At 38.9% G+C, this 15,636-nt stretch overlaps 1 protein-coding gene across 1 annotated transcript in view; it reads right to left on the bottom strand.

Moving 5' to 3' along the window:
- Positions 1 to 15,628, bottom strand: part of Mmut (methylmalonyl-CoA mutase) — a 35,500-nt gene extending 19,872 nt beyond the window's left edge. Inside the window, exons 1-6 of the mRNA XM_045156885.1 lie at positions 15,540 to 15,628; positions 11,397 to 11,820; positions 9,998 to 10,365; positions 6,724 to 6,881; positions 6,249 to 6,420; positions 4,412 to 4,660 (exon numbers count right to left, since the gene is read on the bottom strand). Of these exons, the coding sequence (XP_045012820.1) occupies positions 4,412 to 4,660; positions 6,249 to 6,420; positions 6,724 to 6,881; positions 9,998 to 10,365; positions 11,397 to 11,781 (1,332 nt within the window). The 5' untranslated portion in view covers positions 11,782 to 11,820; positions 15,540 to 15,628. The remainder of the gene's footprint in view (positions 1 to 4,411; positions 4,661 to 6,248; positions 6,421 to 6,723; positions 6,882 to 9,997; positions 10,366 to 11,396; positions 11,821 to 15,539) is intronic.
- Positions 15,629 to 15,636: the final 8 nt, after the last annotated feature.

Below are 15,636 nucleotides of genomic sequence, written 5' to 3'. Positions count from 1 at the left end.
ACCCCGGTTCAATTCCCCAACACCCATGTAAGCCAGATGTACAAGGTGGTGCATGCATCTTGAGTTTGTTTGCAGTAGCTGTAGGCCCTGGCACCCATTCTCTATCTAGTTGCCTCTCTCTCTCTCTCTCTGAAATAAATAAAAATAAGCAAATTTATACTTAATAGGTTGATATTGTATATATGTAATTACAATGATTGTAATGGGGAGGTAATATGATGGAGAATGGAATTTCAAATGGGAAAGTGTGGGGGTGGGGAGGGAGGGAATTACCATGGGATATATTTTATAATCATGGAAAATGTTAATAAAAATTTTTAAAAAAAAGAAAAAAGAAAGAAAGAGAGCAGGGCATGGTGGCGCACGCCTTTAATCCCAGCACTCGGGAGGCAGAGATAGAATCACCAAGAGTTCGAGGCCACCCTGAGACTACATAGTTAATTCCAGGTCAGCCTGGACCAGAGTGAGACCCTACCTGGAAAAAAATAAAAAAGAGAGAAAGAGACAGAAAGAGAGGTGGGCAGGGAGGGATGGAGGGATGGAGGGAGGGAGACAGGTGTGGCGGTGCACTTCTTTAATCCTAGCACTCTGGGAGGCAGAGGTAGGAGGACTGCCAAGCATTTAAGGCCACCCTGAAACTACATAGTGAATTCCAGGTCAGCCTGGGCTAGAGGAAGACTCTACTTCAAAAAACCAAAATAAATAAATAAAAAGAAAGAAAGACAAAAAAAAAAAAATAAGCAAATTTTAAAAAAATGAAAAGCGGGCTGGAAAAATGGCTTAGCGGATAAGGCACTTGCCTGCAAAGCCAAAGGACCTAGGTTCAACACCCCAGAACCCTCATAAGTCAGACGCACAAGGTACTGCATGGGACTGGAGTTTGTTTGCAGCAGCTGGTGGCCCTGGCATGACCATTCTATCTGTCTCTTTCTTTCTCTTTCAAATAAATAAAAATAAATTTAAAAATTAAAAAATAACAACAATTCTCTAAAATTATTTAATTATTTTTCATCTTTTGAGATAGGATCTCATGTAACTCAGGCTGGCATCCAACTTGCTATGTAACGTTTACTGGCCTTGCCCTCCTGAATCTCAGCCTCCCAAGTGCTGGTCTTACAGGTGTACAACACCAATCCAGTAATAAACCTTAGTTTTAGTTACATTTTTATAATTTTAAATGGCTACTTAAACCCTTTAAGAAAAATAATCTTTAAAATGCAATTTTCCTTTAAAAATAAGAAATTACATGACTATCTTGAATAAAAGCAGAAAATATCTAAACCCTCAATTACATCCTAACAGATATATAGAAAAAGATGTTGAAATAAGGGTTAGCAAAACAGAAAAGCAAATTTACTCTTCCCTGATGTTGTACAGCATATTGTCGGGAACTGAAATACTCCCCTGGAAGGTAGGAAGGAGGTTCAGAAGACTCAGGAAATCAAGGCTTCTCAGGAAATCAACAAGTTGGGAAGTACTGAAACTTACAAGGTTATACCACTACTCCCCAAGGTTATTGGAGCAATAAACAATTGAAGGGCAGTTTCTGACCAGTGTTATGTAATAATTTTCTCTGAAGTGGAAACATTACTTCCTGAGGGAAGAAGGAGGCTCAAGAGAATCAGATAAAGTCTGAGAAAAAACTTATAATACTGGGCATGGGGGCCCACACCTTTAATCCCAGTACTTGGTAGGCAGAGGCAGGAGGTTCACTGTGAGTTCGAGGCCACCCTGAGATTACATAATGAATTCCAGGTCAGCCTGAGCTACAGTGAGACCCTACCTCAAAAAAAAAAAAAAATTGTAATAGTCCTCCCTACTGCTTCGGGTAAAGCTACTGCAAGTGGGGCAGCGTGCTGAGAGCTGAGAGGTGCAGCTTCCCTGAGCTGTCAACTGGATCAGGGTGGGTTTTTCAGTGATGCAGCTGCCTCCGAGTCACCCATGCTCATGCTACAATCTCTGTAACTCCAATAAACTCAACTGGTTCACCAAAACTGGTTTGGGTGCAGATTGTGGTTTGGTCACTTGTGCCCTATCTGGGGTTAGAAGACTTATGTTTACATCTCCCCAGGGAAAGAGTTTCACATGAAGTATTCAAAAAAGAAAATCTGTACCTAAGTCTATGGAAGACAAAATGACTTAATGCTAAAAAGACAAATTTCCAACTACTGACCCCTGTTCTCCTAAGACTCAGTTTACTATCTGTCAAAAATGAACTAATGAGGCAACTAACCATCAAATATTAAATACAGAAGAGACAAGGGTAAATATACTACTAAAATAAAAGCCTTAAGTTTGCATAATAAAATTACAGAGAATATAGAATATATAAGAAAATTTCAAAAGAAATCATTAATATCCTGAGAAAAAGGAGAGTCTGCACTAACAAAACAAAACATATGGCACATAGGCTGAAAAGACAGAAAATGATGAGCACTTAAAAACAAAAATTTAATATATCAATATTAAAAGATGCATTTTATGAAATTGTTGAGAAAACAAAAGTGAAACAGATGTATTATGGAAAAAAAAAGCATTATCATAATATTAAGGGCACCAAAAATCTTAGAACTAAAAGTTCTAGAAAGAGAAACAGTAGAACAATTATCAGAAAGAAATTATCAAAAATTATACAAGAAAATGTCCCAGAGCTATGAAAAGGGTGAGATGGGGTATACATGGTGGTACATGACTGAAATTCCAGCACTTGCGAGGTAAAGGCAGGATGGTCAAGGCCATCCTCAGCTACATAGCAACTTTAAGTTCAACCTGGGCTATATGAGGCTTTGCTTCAAAAAAAAACTAAATAAGAAAGAAAGGAGAAAAATTCATCAAATACTTGCTTTAATGTAGGGAAAAAAATCACACATCAGGATGTGTATCAACACAAGAAATAAAGGCATCCTAACATGTTCAGAAAGAAAGACTGCATTATTAAATCTTCCATCAGAAATATTGGAGACAAGAATAAGATGCTACACGAGAAAGCAGACTGAGTTTTGTAAATTTCCTTATACATTCCCTAATGAAAATAATTCCAACCCGGGTGAGGCTATCAATCAAGAACAAGAACAAAATAAATGCATTTTCAAACATTTCTAGTTCAAAAATACTTCCCCTTCCATGCACTATCCTAGGAAGGTGATTTAAGAAATGCTTTAGAACAACAGAGAAAGACATGAGACTTAGGTTTCAGGATTCAACATGGGAGAGGTGCAGAAATATTCCCAAAATGATGGCCAAGAGAAGCCAAAGGACTGCCACAAGGCCAGGAGAGAAACCAGCCTAAGTCAAGAGACTGCACAGAATTAAGATTAATTATAGTTACACTGACAGGAAGGGTGAAGGGTTAATAGTCTTCCTGAAAACTAGAGAAAACTAAAGAGTTAATAACTATCCCTAAGACTAACAGGTAATTAAGAAGCCTCAGAGGCATTTGACCTTGACAGGCCCAACTACTCCCTCTGAGTAATAAACTTCTCTTAGCTCAAATGGCCTTGGAGGACCAAAAACCATCTGGGTATCGTCCTGTACACATTCCTGGCTGAAGCAGCCTGTTCTGAACACGGACAGAAACAGCTACAAGTTTCTTATCTACTGCACCTGGTACAGTCTGTTTCTTAGGACCCTCCTTATAAGGTTGAATCCCAGCCTAGCTCAGGGCTTTAGCCTTCATCCTACAGGAAGGCTGCTGCCCCTCGCTGTTTTTCTCAATAAATAGTCTGTCTGTAGAAATCAAGTACAATGTTCTCTTTTGCTTTCTTACACTTACTTTACAAAGGGAGGTGGGGAGAAGAGACATTAATAACTAAAGTGCTAAACTATCACACCAAATAAACAACAGATAATATCTAAAGTTTTATCTAATATCTAAAACAGATCAAATTAGAAGAAATGGTTTACAAGTGTTATTTAAAACCATATATATGCAAACACAATGAATAAATGTTGCGTACTCCAGAACAAGGAAAAATAGTAATTGAAAGGCAAAAGACTGCAATTGTTTTGAATAAACTTTTTAATGGTAGTTGTCTATTTCTGCATGAAATGTGTTGCTAAAAATTGAAATGCACTTTTAAGTTTAGTTTCAGTGTTGAAACTATTAAATCAATTTTAAATTTCACTTCTTCTCATAAGCATTTGAGTTTTTTGAGGCAGAGCACTATAGCCCAGGCTGCCCTGGAATTCACTGTGTAATCTCAGGTGGCCTCAAACTCATGGTAATCTTCCTACCTCTGCCTCCCGAGTGCTGGGATTAAAGGCGTGTGCCACCACATCTGGCTTTTTAGTATAAAACTAAAAATGATCAGATTTACACATCAAAAAAATCCCTAATTCTAAATTTGTAAAGCTATACATCTTTATGATGCTATATGTCTGGGGAAAAAAGTTGCAGAGAAGAGAAACTGACCTTCAAGGCAGCATCATAAACATCATTGGTGAGAGACTCCATCATATATGAACCTCCCCAAGGATCAGCCACTTTGGGAATCCCAGATTCTTCCTGGATGATGATTTGGGTGTTCCTGGCAATTCTAGCACTTTTCACAGTTGGCAACCCCAGAGCTTCATCAAAAGAATTTGTGTGCAACGACTGAGTCCCTCCAAACACAGCCGCCATTGCTTCGATTGCAGTACGGACAATGTTGTTGTATGGATCCTAAAACATTTGGCCCACAATTTAAAACATGAAAACAGTTCAGAGATGGCAAATCTAAAATCACGACTCTGCCAAAACCCAAAGTGATTTTACAACAGATTGAACACTGGCTTTAGAACATTATGTATTATATAAACTTAGGGCTGGAAAGATGGCTTAGAGGTTAAGGCATTTGCCTGCAAAGCCTAAGGACCCATGTTCTACTCTCCAGATCCCATGTTAGCCAGATGCACAAATGGGAGACAAGCACAAGGTCGCACATGCCCACTAGGTGGCGCAAGCATATGGAATTCCATTGTAGTGTCTGAGGCCCTGGCATGCCAATTCTCCCCCCCTCTAAAAAACAAAGATAATTTTTTTTTAAAAAAAGAATAATATATACACTAAGACAAATGAGAGAATGACGTGGAGGTAGAGCCATTGTGTCTAGTGCTTATGCACAAAAACACTGTCATTTTTCATCCTCTGATTATCAGACATTTCTTGTGTTAACTTTTATACTGCCCATATATTGTTCCACAAATATATAATGAAGTATAAATTTCTATTAATTATATGAACCTTTTTGCCTAACTCACTACCTTCTAATAATTTTGTACACACCAGAGGACCTACCACTCTTGTGTGTACCAAGGAAGCATTCAATAAACTGCTAAACAGTCAACTGTGAGGTGAAAAATTTGGATGACAGATCATTATACTCCAAATTATGATTTGGACAAGTCATTGGACTTCTGTAAATTTTAGTTTCTTAGCTATAAAAATAAGTAGAGTATGGCAACCAAGTTTATTAAGTTCCTTCCAACCTTAAGACCTCTTCTATAAGAAGGATGGCTGTTGTTACTTGATTTTGAATGTGTGAAAGGCATGGGACTTTAAACCTGTAATTATTTTATACTGACCATGGTATTTTAACATATAAAATTAATGCACATTGAAGCAATTATCACCATATGATATTAATGGAATAAAAATCCAATTATCCAGATGATAATAATCTTTACATGTCAGTTTCCTTATTTAAAACATAACTGTGTGTATGTGTGTGTATTTGCAAGAAGAAACCAGCTATGGGAGCAGGAGGCATGGAGGAGAGCAGTAGAAGGAAACAAATGAAAACAAACTATAATGACACTGATATATGAAGGAGCCAGGAAGAAACGTGTTATTTGTATTCTAACTTAAAAAAAAAAAAAAAAAAATAAAGCAGTACAACCCTATGGTAGGTTATATACTGTTAACCACTAGATGGAGCCATCGTGATTAATTCACTGTATGTCAAAATAATATTTATGATTTTTAACTATCAGCAGTCAGGTTCTTAAAAATGGTTCCCAATTGTGCCATATGCTTAATAAAATACTTCTTTTATTTATTAAAATTCTCTATTTAAGCCGGGTGTGGTGGCGCATGCCTTTAATCCCAGCACTCGGGAGGCAGAGGTAGGAGGATCGCTGTGAGTTCAAGGCCACCCTGAGACTACAGAGTTAATTCCAGGTCAGCCTGGACCAGAGTGAGACCCTACCTGGAAAAAACCAAAAAAAAAAAAAAAAAAAAAAAAAATTCTCTATTTAAATTCAATCCATACCTGCTCAGTAAGTGACCATCCTGATGTTTGGCAATGTGCTCTTAGAAGGAGAGACTTAGAGTTTTGGGGTTGGAACATTTTTTCTATTAGATGAGCCCACAGTCTTCTCCCAGCTCTCATTTTTGCTATTTCCATATAAAAATTCATTCCAATTCCCCAAAAGAATGACAACCTACAATAGCAAAGTCCAGATTTTGCTTAACCTTAAAAAAATAAAAATAATTTTATCACATCCTAGAAAATCAATGTGCACATTTCACAAACAACCAAATTTGAGTTAGAAGCAATGCACATGTATCTATGTACCTGTAAGCCTTACAAAAAACAACTATGACAACTCTATGCTTCCAGTAAAAACTACTCAATTGCATGACAATTCCCCTTTACAAATTTATTTATCAATTTGCAGTGCAGATGTAAAAGAGTTCTTTACATTTTTCTAATGTTGAGACAATATGTAAGTTTAATTTCTCACCTTGGAGCAAATTCATCAATGGTTAAACCTGCTTGGAGTCCAGTTCTACAGTATTCCAATCCATCTGCTACTGTATAGGCCAGTTCCAGAATGGCATCAGCCCCTGCTTCCTGCATATGGTATCCACTGATTGAAATAGAATTGAATTTTGGCATGTGCTACATAAAAATAGAAAATATAACAATGATTGAAAGTATTAAAGTTCATATTAAACATGTTTTATAAAAGCAAATATTTAAATGATGTTCAACTTACACTTGGGGAGTTTGTAATGCTAACTTAAACCATTTAATGTTTGTTATATTTAATTCTCTCTCAAATTTAAATGACGGATCCATGAACTACCATCTTTCACAATGCCTATTTGTTTTTATAGTAGAAAAGAATTTGCATTAGCCATCTGTGGGAGTTTGAATGTAAATGTATGTACCCCACAGACTCAGGTATTTTTTATTAAGCCTCCTATTTAGTCCTAAGGCAGGCATGTCACTGGAGGTGGGTTGTAGCAAACAGCTTCAGGTTCGCATGAGATGAACTTTCAGACCAGACACCATTATGGAGGAAGGGATTTATTGAAGCTTACAGATCCAGGGGAAGTTCCATAATGACAGAAGAAGCTGGCCTGCTTCCACAGGACTGAGCAGACAGAGAGAAGCACAAGCCAAAAGCCAAAAGCCACACAGCACATTTCAGGAACTCCAGCTAGGCACACTTTGCATATCTTTAGATTGAAATCTGAAACCCACCACCACACCTTAAGATCCACCCAGTGACACCGCCTCCAACCAGGTGGCTGCAGATGCAAACTACAAACAAATAAAAAACTGAATATATTGGGGGCCATCTATTTAAACCACCACATTCCACCCCTCCCATTTAGTCCTAAAGGCATGTCACTGGAGGTGGATCTTGAGTCATGGAGGGAGCCAGCGTGGGCTCTGGCGGTGTGTGCTTGCTGATGATGGCAGTTGTCCCTCTGCTATGGATGTGTGGAGGTGAGGCAGCTTCTCCTCCCAGGGTGAAGCTTCCCCTGGCGTTTGTAGGCCTGAAACAAACCCTTTTCTCCACAAGCTATTTTTAGTCTGGTGATCCTTTCAGAAAAGAAAAGGTAACTACAACACAAGCCTACATGATTACACCTGAAAGAAGACATCTTTAACTCCAAACTAATATGTTAATTTTGCTAGTTATTGTTCTCTTTGAATAAGGTCATCAAACCTGAACAAGTCCATAATGAAAAATCAAAGAAAGTGATTTGATATCTACAGTACAATTCTTTGAAACAACACAAGATAAAATGCACGGCTTAAAAATCAAAGATTTCACTTCCACTTCCTGACTATGATACTTAATGCATGCATATCCCAGCTCCTTTCTACCACAGTCATTAACAGTTAAGGTGCTTGACTGTGAAGCCTAAAGACCCATGTTCAACTTTCCAGGTCCCATGTAAGCCGTACGCACAAGGTGATGCAAGCACGCAAGGTCATACATGTGCACATGTCTGGAATTTGATTGCAGTGGCTGGAGGCCCTGGCATATCAATTCTCTCCCGTATGCGTAAAAATTTAAAACAAAATAATCACAAATTTCCTAACAAAATAAATCATTATACCTCCCAAGTCAACTAAACATAAAATACCGCGTGCTAAAGCAGAGAAATAGTACAGTGGTTAAGAGCATGGGCTCTGGAGTTGGAAAGCACAGATTTTAGCAGTGTTATTCATTGGTTTCTTACACTACAAAATAAAGGTAATAACGTTATAGAACTGTTTTAGGATTAACATGACTCATATGTACCACTGTATTATTCTAGTATTGATTGGGCACTCAAAAAAAATGCTAACTGGCATTGTTTATATGTGGTATAAATTAAATATACAATATGTATATATACCATACTCATTACTATATAGCCACACACATAAATAACAAAGTAGTCTTACCACTATATATGTCCACTGAGTAGAAATTTGGTGTGTTTCTTCTGCAAGTTTACTGTAATTTAGAGGTGCTGGGCTAACCTACCTCCTCTCTTTACTGAGCCCACACATAACAACAAAGAAAAAGTGAGACGAAAGGAGCCTGGAACCCCGCAGGCTGTGGAGCTCCGTATTTGCAAACCCCTACAGCCTAGCTTGTGACTTCTTAAACAGAAGCAGCTTCTATTTGGTTTAAGTTACTGCTACTTGTGCATTTGTCACACTGCAAAACAGAGCCCTCCTACGTGTATGACTTTGAAATCTAAAAATGTGACAGAAGGGCTGGAGGGAACACTTAGCAGTTAAGGCAATTGCTTGCAAAGACAAAGGACCCAAGTTCGCTTCCCCAAGACCCACATTAGCCAGATGCACAAGGGGGCGCACACGTCTGGAGTTTGTTTGCAATGGCTGGAGTCCCTGGCGTGCCCATTCTTTCCCTCTCTCTTGTTCTCTCTCTCTCCCTCCTTCTCTGTCAAATAAATAAATAAATAAAAATAAAATATTTTAAAATGTGATAGAAATACACAATTATGTAAAATGCAACTCACATAAAAATATATATTTGGCAAAACACAAAGGCTAAATCTCAAGTGAAGGGTGTTGGGAATGCCTGTAAGAGTTCTGACATAGCAAGGTGTGAATAAGCTTAAGAGGCTTGAGGCAGAAGAGATGTTTCTTTAGCCAATTAATAATGGACTATATTTAAGGGATGCAAGAAGGAAAGCATAGTTGGCAAGAAACAAAATATGATTAGTGGGGGGGTGGAAAAACATATGAATTGGTCAAAGGAGTAAAATATTCCCTGTGGAGGGAATGCTGCTTCTATAAGAACACCATAGGAAACTTCTTTTCCCACTGGCCAGGTTCAAGATGTGGCTACTTCAGGAGTGGAATATCAAGGGCTCAGTGCATTTGCAGACAAATAATGGTCTCTGCCAAGTCAGCTTTCAGCAGAAATACAGCTGATATTCTCATGCCCATCTATTTTGACACCAGTGTCTACTTTTAGTCCATTTGAACTCTGGGAGGAACTATATTAAATATACATTATGAGACTTCCCTGATGCTAACAATTACCAGAGGATTAGACATTAAAGAAAAAACAGTCATTTTTACCTTGCCCAGGTAATGTAAAAAATTAATATTTAAAAGACAAAAGTGTAAAACCTCACATCAATAAAGTGTTGACATTGTAACTCACTCAGTTACTTAATTCAAACTTACAGCATTTTGTGAAAATCCCTACATTCATATAACCATTGTAAAATCTGTAACAGCAGAGTATAGTGTACCTGTGCTGTATATTGGAAGATGTCAGCAATAATTTTCATGGATGGTTCTGGAGGGAAAATGTAAGTATTTCTGACCATGAACTCCTTCAATATGTCATTCTGAATGGTACCAGTAAGTTTCTCTTTAGGTACGCCTTGTTCTTCTCCCGTTACTATAAAGGTGGCAAGAACTGGAATAACTGCTCCATTCATGGTCATGGAAACTGACATTTTTTCTAAAGGAATTCCATCGAAAAGAATTTTGGTATCTTCTACAGTGTCAATTGCAACTCCGGCCATACCAACATCACCACGAACTCGAGGGTTGTCCGAGTCATAGCCACGGTGGGTTGCCAGGTCAAAGGCCACCGACAAACCCTGCTGGCCAGCTAAACACACAAAGAAAATCACCACATCAGAGAGTCTGGCACAAAGTGAACTGATGTTTTCTAATGGTACTGAAAGCAGATTTATCTCAGCATAATATCTTCATAATATTTCCATGCTCAGATACACTTTCCTAATACTTTACTTCATAAAAGTCAGCTCTTTCCAATATGGTAAGTCACACAAATTGAGCTCCAGACCTCACTGAGAAAAAGAAGTAACAAAATACTTCACTAACTCCAGGTCTGAGGAACTGTTCAAACTTTTTTTAATTTAAAATTGACTGAGATTACTTTTAAAATCAATGAAAAGATCTAGCCATTTTTATGTAATAAACATAATTTAGTATTTGTATGGTTACTTTTTTTTGTTGTTGTTCTTTAACATGGTTCTAGGATGTCTTGACTATTCAAATATTCAGGAAAAAGAACTTTAAAAAACCACCTTCATCACCCATTTTTTTAAATGAAGCTGGAATAAAATCCAGGGCCTTGACCATGGTAGGTATCGACTCTACCACTCAGCTACATTACCAGTCCCCACGGAAGATGCCCAAATAACTAAAACGCAAATACATTCTCTTCATGGGCAATACAAATCTAGAAATCCTCAAGTGTAGCATTTAAATAATAAGATTTTATTATAAATTAGTAAAAAGGAAATCACACCTTTAATTTTTCCAAAAATGAATTCACTAAACCTATCAATACCAGTTTATCATTTATTACTCTTTGACCATCATTTATAGTCTCTTCCCTTCCAATTCCTATCTCAACAAAATAATTAAAAATTACCAAAGGCAAAGCCCATCTCCTCCTTTCTTCATATAATTTCACCTCATTCCTTTTGTAAAAAATACTGAGAAGTGTGATTTACTTCCGAAATTTTATACTCTTCCTGAGTCATTCATCTTTTTTACAGAAGCTGAAAAGTATTTTTGCCACAACATAGGCTTTACAAAAGTATAAAAGTGACTAATGTCTTTACAGAGATTAGCCTCTCTTTTCATAAATGCTTCACTTTAAAATCTCACCCTTAATATTATCCTTATAGAATTTATTGCTTTCTTCCACAGTACTAAAGCCTGCATACTGGCGGATGGTCCAAGGTCTATAGGTATACATGGTGGGATATGGCCCACGTGTGAATGGCTTCACTCCCGGAAGTTCTTCAGGCAAGTCCTTGGTGTCCACCCTGGAGTATACAGGCTTGATGGAGATGCCTTCTGGGGTCCGCCAAATTAGGTCTTCCGGGTTTTTGCCTTTCAGCTGTTTTTTGGCCAGGACAGCCCATTCTGGGTGAAGTGGTCGTTGCTGGTGGAGAAGCCGTTTCCATATGAGCCTGGACCCTGATGACTCTTTCAGTTGCTTCAGGTAATGGGGTGATGACACAAAAAGCTGACACTGAGCCCTCAACATGGTAAAGCATGGAAATCCCCAAAAGGGATGAGGACTGACCTAGGGGGAAATAAAACATAAACAGTCCAAATACTTTTACAAGAAGAAAAACCAGAGCTTTGGGTGGGAAGGAAAAAAGATGGTATATTAGTCTCACGTCATCTTTTACCCCTTTCTACTTCCTGTACTTGGCATTTTACAAGAGCTGCCTGTTCTCCACAACTGCTGTTATTCTAGATCCAGTCTTTTTCCTGCACAGCCCCTTGTCCAGTCTTACAGACCCACCTTGGTCTCCTCTAATCTAACCTATCCTAGGCCGACACAAAGCCAATCTGATTACATCACGCTCCTCACACCTTTGAAAAATGTTCAAAGCTTCAACACATTTGGAAGATATAAAATGGTGTCCCAAGTAAATTTCAATTTAAAATACATTTATATAGCCTTTACCTTATGGTAGGCATTACATTAACTGATGAAGAAAAACAGGACTAAGACTAACAGGCATCCAAGGCTTCCAGGATTTGTCTCTTTTGTCATCTACACGTTGTGTTCTAGAAATACTGGAATATTAGAGTTATTTGCAAATACCAAGTATTTATGAAACTGTTTTTATACTTCCTTTGACCTAGAATATTCTGATAATTTGTTTTTGAACAACTTAGCAAAGGTATTATCTCCAACATACAGTTTCATTGGGACAGGCACATAGAAAGTAGAAAAAACTTTTAGAATGTTGGGCTGGAGAGATGGCTTAGCAGTTAAGCACTTGCCTGTGAAGCCTAAGGACCCCGGTTCGAGGCTCGATTCCCCAGACCCACGTTAGCCAGATGGACAAGGGGGCGTACGTGTCTGGAGTTCCTTTGCAGTGGCTGGAGGCCCTGGCGAACCTCCCTCCCTCCCTCCCTTTCCCCCCCTCTCTCTCTCCCTCCCTCCCTCCCTCTTTCTATCACTCTCAAATAAATAAAAAAAATTGAATTTAAAAAATTTTTTTAAAACTTTTTAGAGTGCAATTTGAATCCTCACGATACCAAGTCAGTGCTAATACTATCCTCATTGTACCGAGTAAGAAACTGGGGCACATAAAAACCTAAACAGCATTTAAACCTGCACAGACTAAGTTCAAAGTCCTTCCATTAACTCACATCCTTCCCTGATCCCTAGAGCTGGGCTAACTGACCTCTTGAAAAACACATCTCTCTGCTAGTTTACAAACTACTCCAACATGACAGCTATATATTCTTTTAAAAATTTTTATTTATTTATTTATTTGAGAGCGACAGACACAAAGAGAAAGACAGATAGAGGGAGAGAGAGAATGGGCGCGCCAGGCCTCCAGCCTCTGCAAACGAACTCCAGACGCGTGCGCCCCCTTGTGCATCTGGCTAACGTGGGACCTGGGGAACCGAGCCTCGAACTGGGTCCTTAGGCTTCACAGGCAAGCGCTTAACCGCTAAGCCATCTCTCCAGCGCAACAGTTATATATTCTTGATAACTATCTGACTCTTATAGTGGTTGAGCCCAATTTCACTTACAACTGCAGAAATTAGATTTCAGAAAGATAAAGAAATAAAGTGGTTTTATCAACTATCATGCAGAAAAGTAATCAACTTCCTAAATTAACACATAAAGCCTATCTTTTTATAATTCATTAGTCATTCCATCATGTTCCTTTAAATTGTATTCATTTTTATTTACTTATGGGACAGAACAAGTGGCCAGGACCTCTAACAACTGCAAATAACTCCAGACGCATGCACTACCATGTGCATCTGGCTTACATGGGTTTTTAAGCTTTGCAGGCAAGTGCCTCATCACTAAGCCATCTCTCTAGCCTCAACATGTTCCTTTATACTAATAAGGCAAATGTGAATTTCAAGTTCTATTTCCCATATCATTTCTTACCTGTCAATTTAGGGAAGTATAAAAGAGTGGATGTTATTTATATAGATGTATTGTGCTTGTGGAAAATATTAAACTGTATATTTATGATGGGCATGTTTTCTATGATGTTAATTGTAAATATAAATTATTAATAAATTAAAGGTGACTATTTAGTTTCAACTGCACCATTTCTTTAACAATATTTAAAAATTTGAAAAAATGTCTGAAATTAGAATATCCATTTCAAACAAAATACTCATGAATATTTTAAAATATACTTTTCTATTTATTTATTTGAGAGAGAACAAGAAAGGCAGATATAGAAACAAAATTTCAGAAACAGAATGGGCACACCAGGGCCTCTAGCCACTGCAAACAAACTCCAGGTACTTGCACCACTTTGTGCATCTGGCTTTAGGTAGGTACTGGAGAACTGAACTTGGGTCCTTTGGCTTTGCAGGCAAGTGGCTTAACTGTTAAGCTGTCTTCCCAGCCCACATAAACCTTTTGTAAAAACAGAACAAATGATAGGAAAGAGTCCCGCCAAGAATATAACAAAGACCGTAAGAAATCAAAAGGCAGGGCCAGAAAGGTGGTTCAGCACTTGCCTGAAAACCCTAATGAACACAGTTCAATTCCACAGTATCCATGTAAAGCCAGATGCACAAAGTGGCACATGCATCTGAAATTTGTAGCAGCCAGAGTCCCTGGCACATTCTCATTATTTTTTTTTTTGTTTGTTTGTTTGTTTGTTTGTTTGTTTGTTTTTCAAGGTAGGGTCTCACTCTAGCCCAGGCTGTCCTGGAATTCACTATGTAGTCTCAGGGTGGCCTTGAACTCATGGTGATCTTCCTCCCTCTGCCTCCCAAGTGCTGGGATTAAGGGCATGGGCCAACATCACACCCAGCTCATTCTCACACATATGTTGTGTTTCTCTCTGTGCTTGCAAATAAATAAAAGATTTAAAAAATCAAACGGGGTCTTGGTGAACAGAAACAGAACGGAAGTACTGTTGATGACAGCAGGATTTCTAAAACTTTTCTTGGAAGCCAAAGAGGCTTCAAGCATTCAAAGCAGCAACGTGCAAAGTAAACTGAAGTTCTTGATTAAAACATGTTCAAGAGAAATAATGAAGTCCAGACTCACGCCTCAGAAACATATCGCTACGTGGGGTTGGGGGGGACTAACTTATAAGCAAGTTACTTCCAAGCTTATCTGTTTAAAAGAGGTTTCATATTAATACTTAAATAAGGCTGGCCACTTGCAGTGTTCAATTTGGATTGAACCTAGCCAAACACAGGAAAGTTAGTATTTGCATGAATGATTCATTAAACACAGAACTGTGCAGGAAGAAAATCAGCAAGTGGTTTAAAACTTTACACGCATACCCTAGGCCTCAAGCTTCTGAAAGCCAGCTGTCATTCTAGACAGAGCTGAGAACGTTATTACAAATTTACAATTTTAAGTCAACTTAAACTTGCCTTTCCTTTTCCATCTCTCACGCCTAACCTCGCCTACTTTTTATTCCACCATCTCTTGCAAAATCCCCCAAGAGCACCACACAGCCTGGAGCCAGCACCTCTGCATATATGCACACACACCCAGGGACTTCGGCCTCGCCGGCGCTGCCGTGGCCGTGGAAGGGAGGGACAAGGACCCTGGGCGACAAAGACAGACAGCCGCGAGTTCCCTGGGCCGGAGGAGAAAATGAGCGGCCAGTCGAGGTGAACACCTACCCCTAAGAAGGCGGGGGGAAGTGGGCTCCGTTCCCAGCAGGAAGGGAAAGACGGGAAGAGTGGGAGGAAAAAAGGGCAGAGCGGGAGAGCAGACAGAGGAGTCTGAAACAAAAAAGGGACGGACGCCCAGCGCCCACCAAAGTACACATTCCTACTCACAGGCCGGCGGTTCCGACCCCGCTACAGACCGGTCGCCCACAGCTGGCGGCCCGCAAATGCGACAGAGCGAGCGCGCCCGCCCGTCCAATCAGAGGGC

This window comes from Jaculus jaculus, chromosome 8 (assembly GCF_020740685.1).
Source record: "Jaculus jaculus isolate mJacJac1 chromosome 8, mJacJac1.mat.Y.cur, whole genome shotgun sequence".
Lineage (NCBI taxonomy): Eukaryota > Metazoa > Chordata > Mammalia > Rodentia > Dipodidae > Jaculus > Jaculus jaculus.
This window is presented reverse-complemented; position numbering and strand designations above follow the sequence as displayed.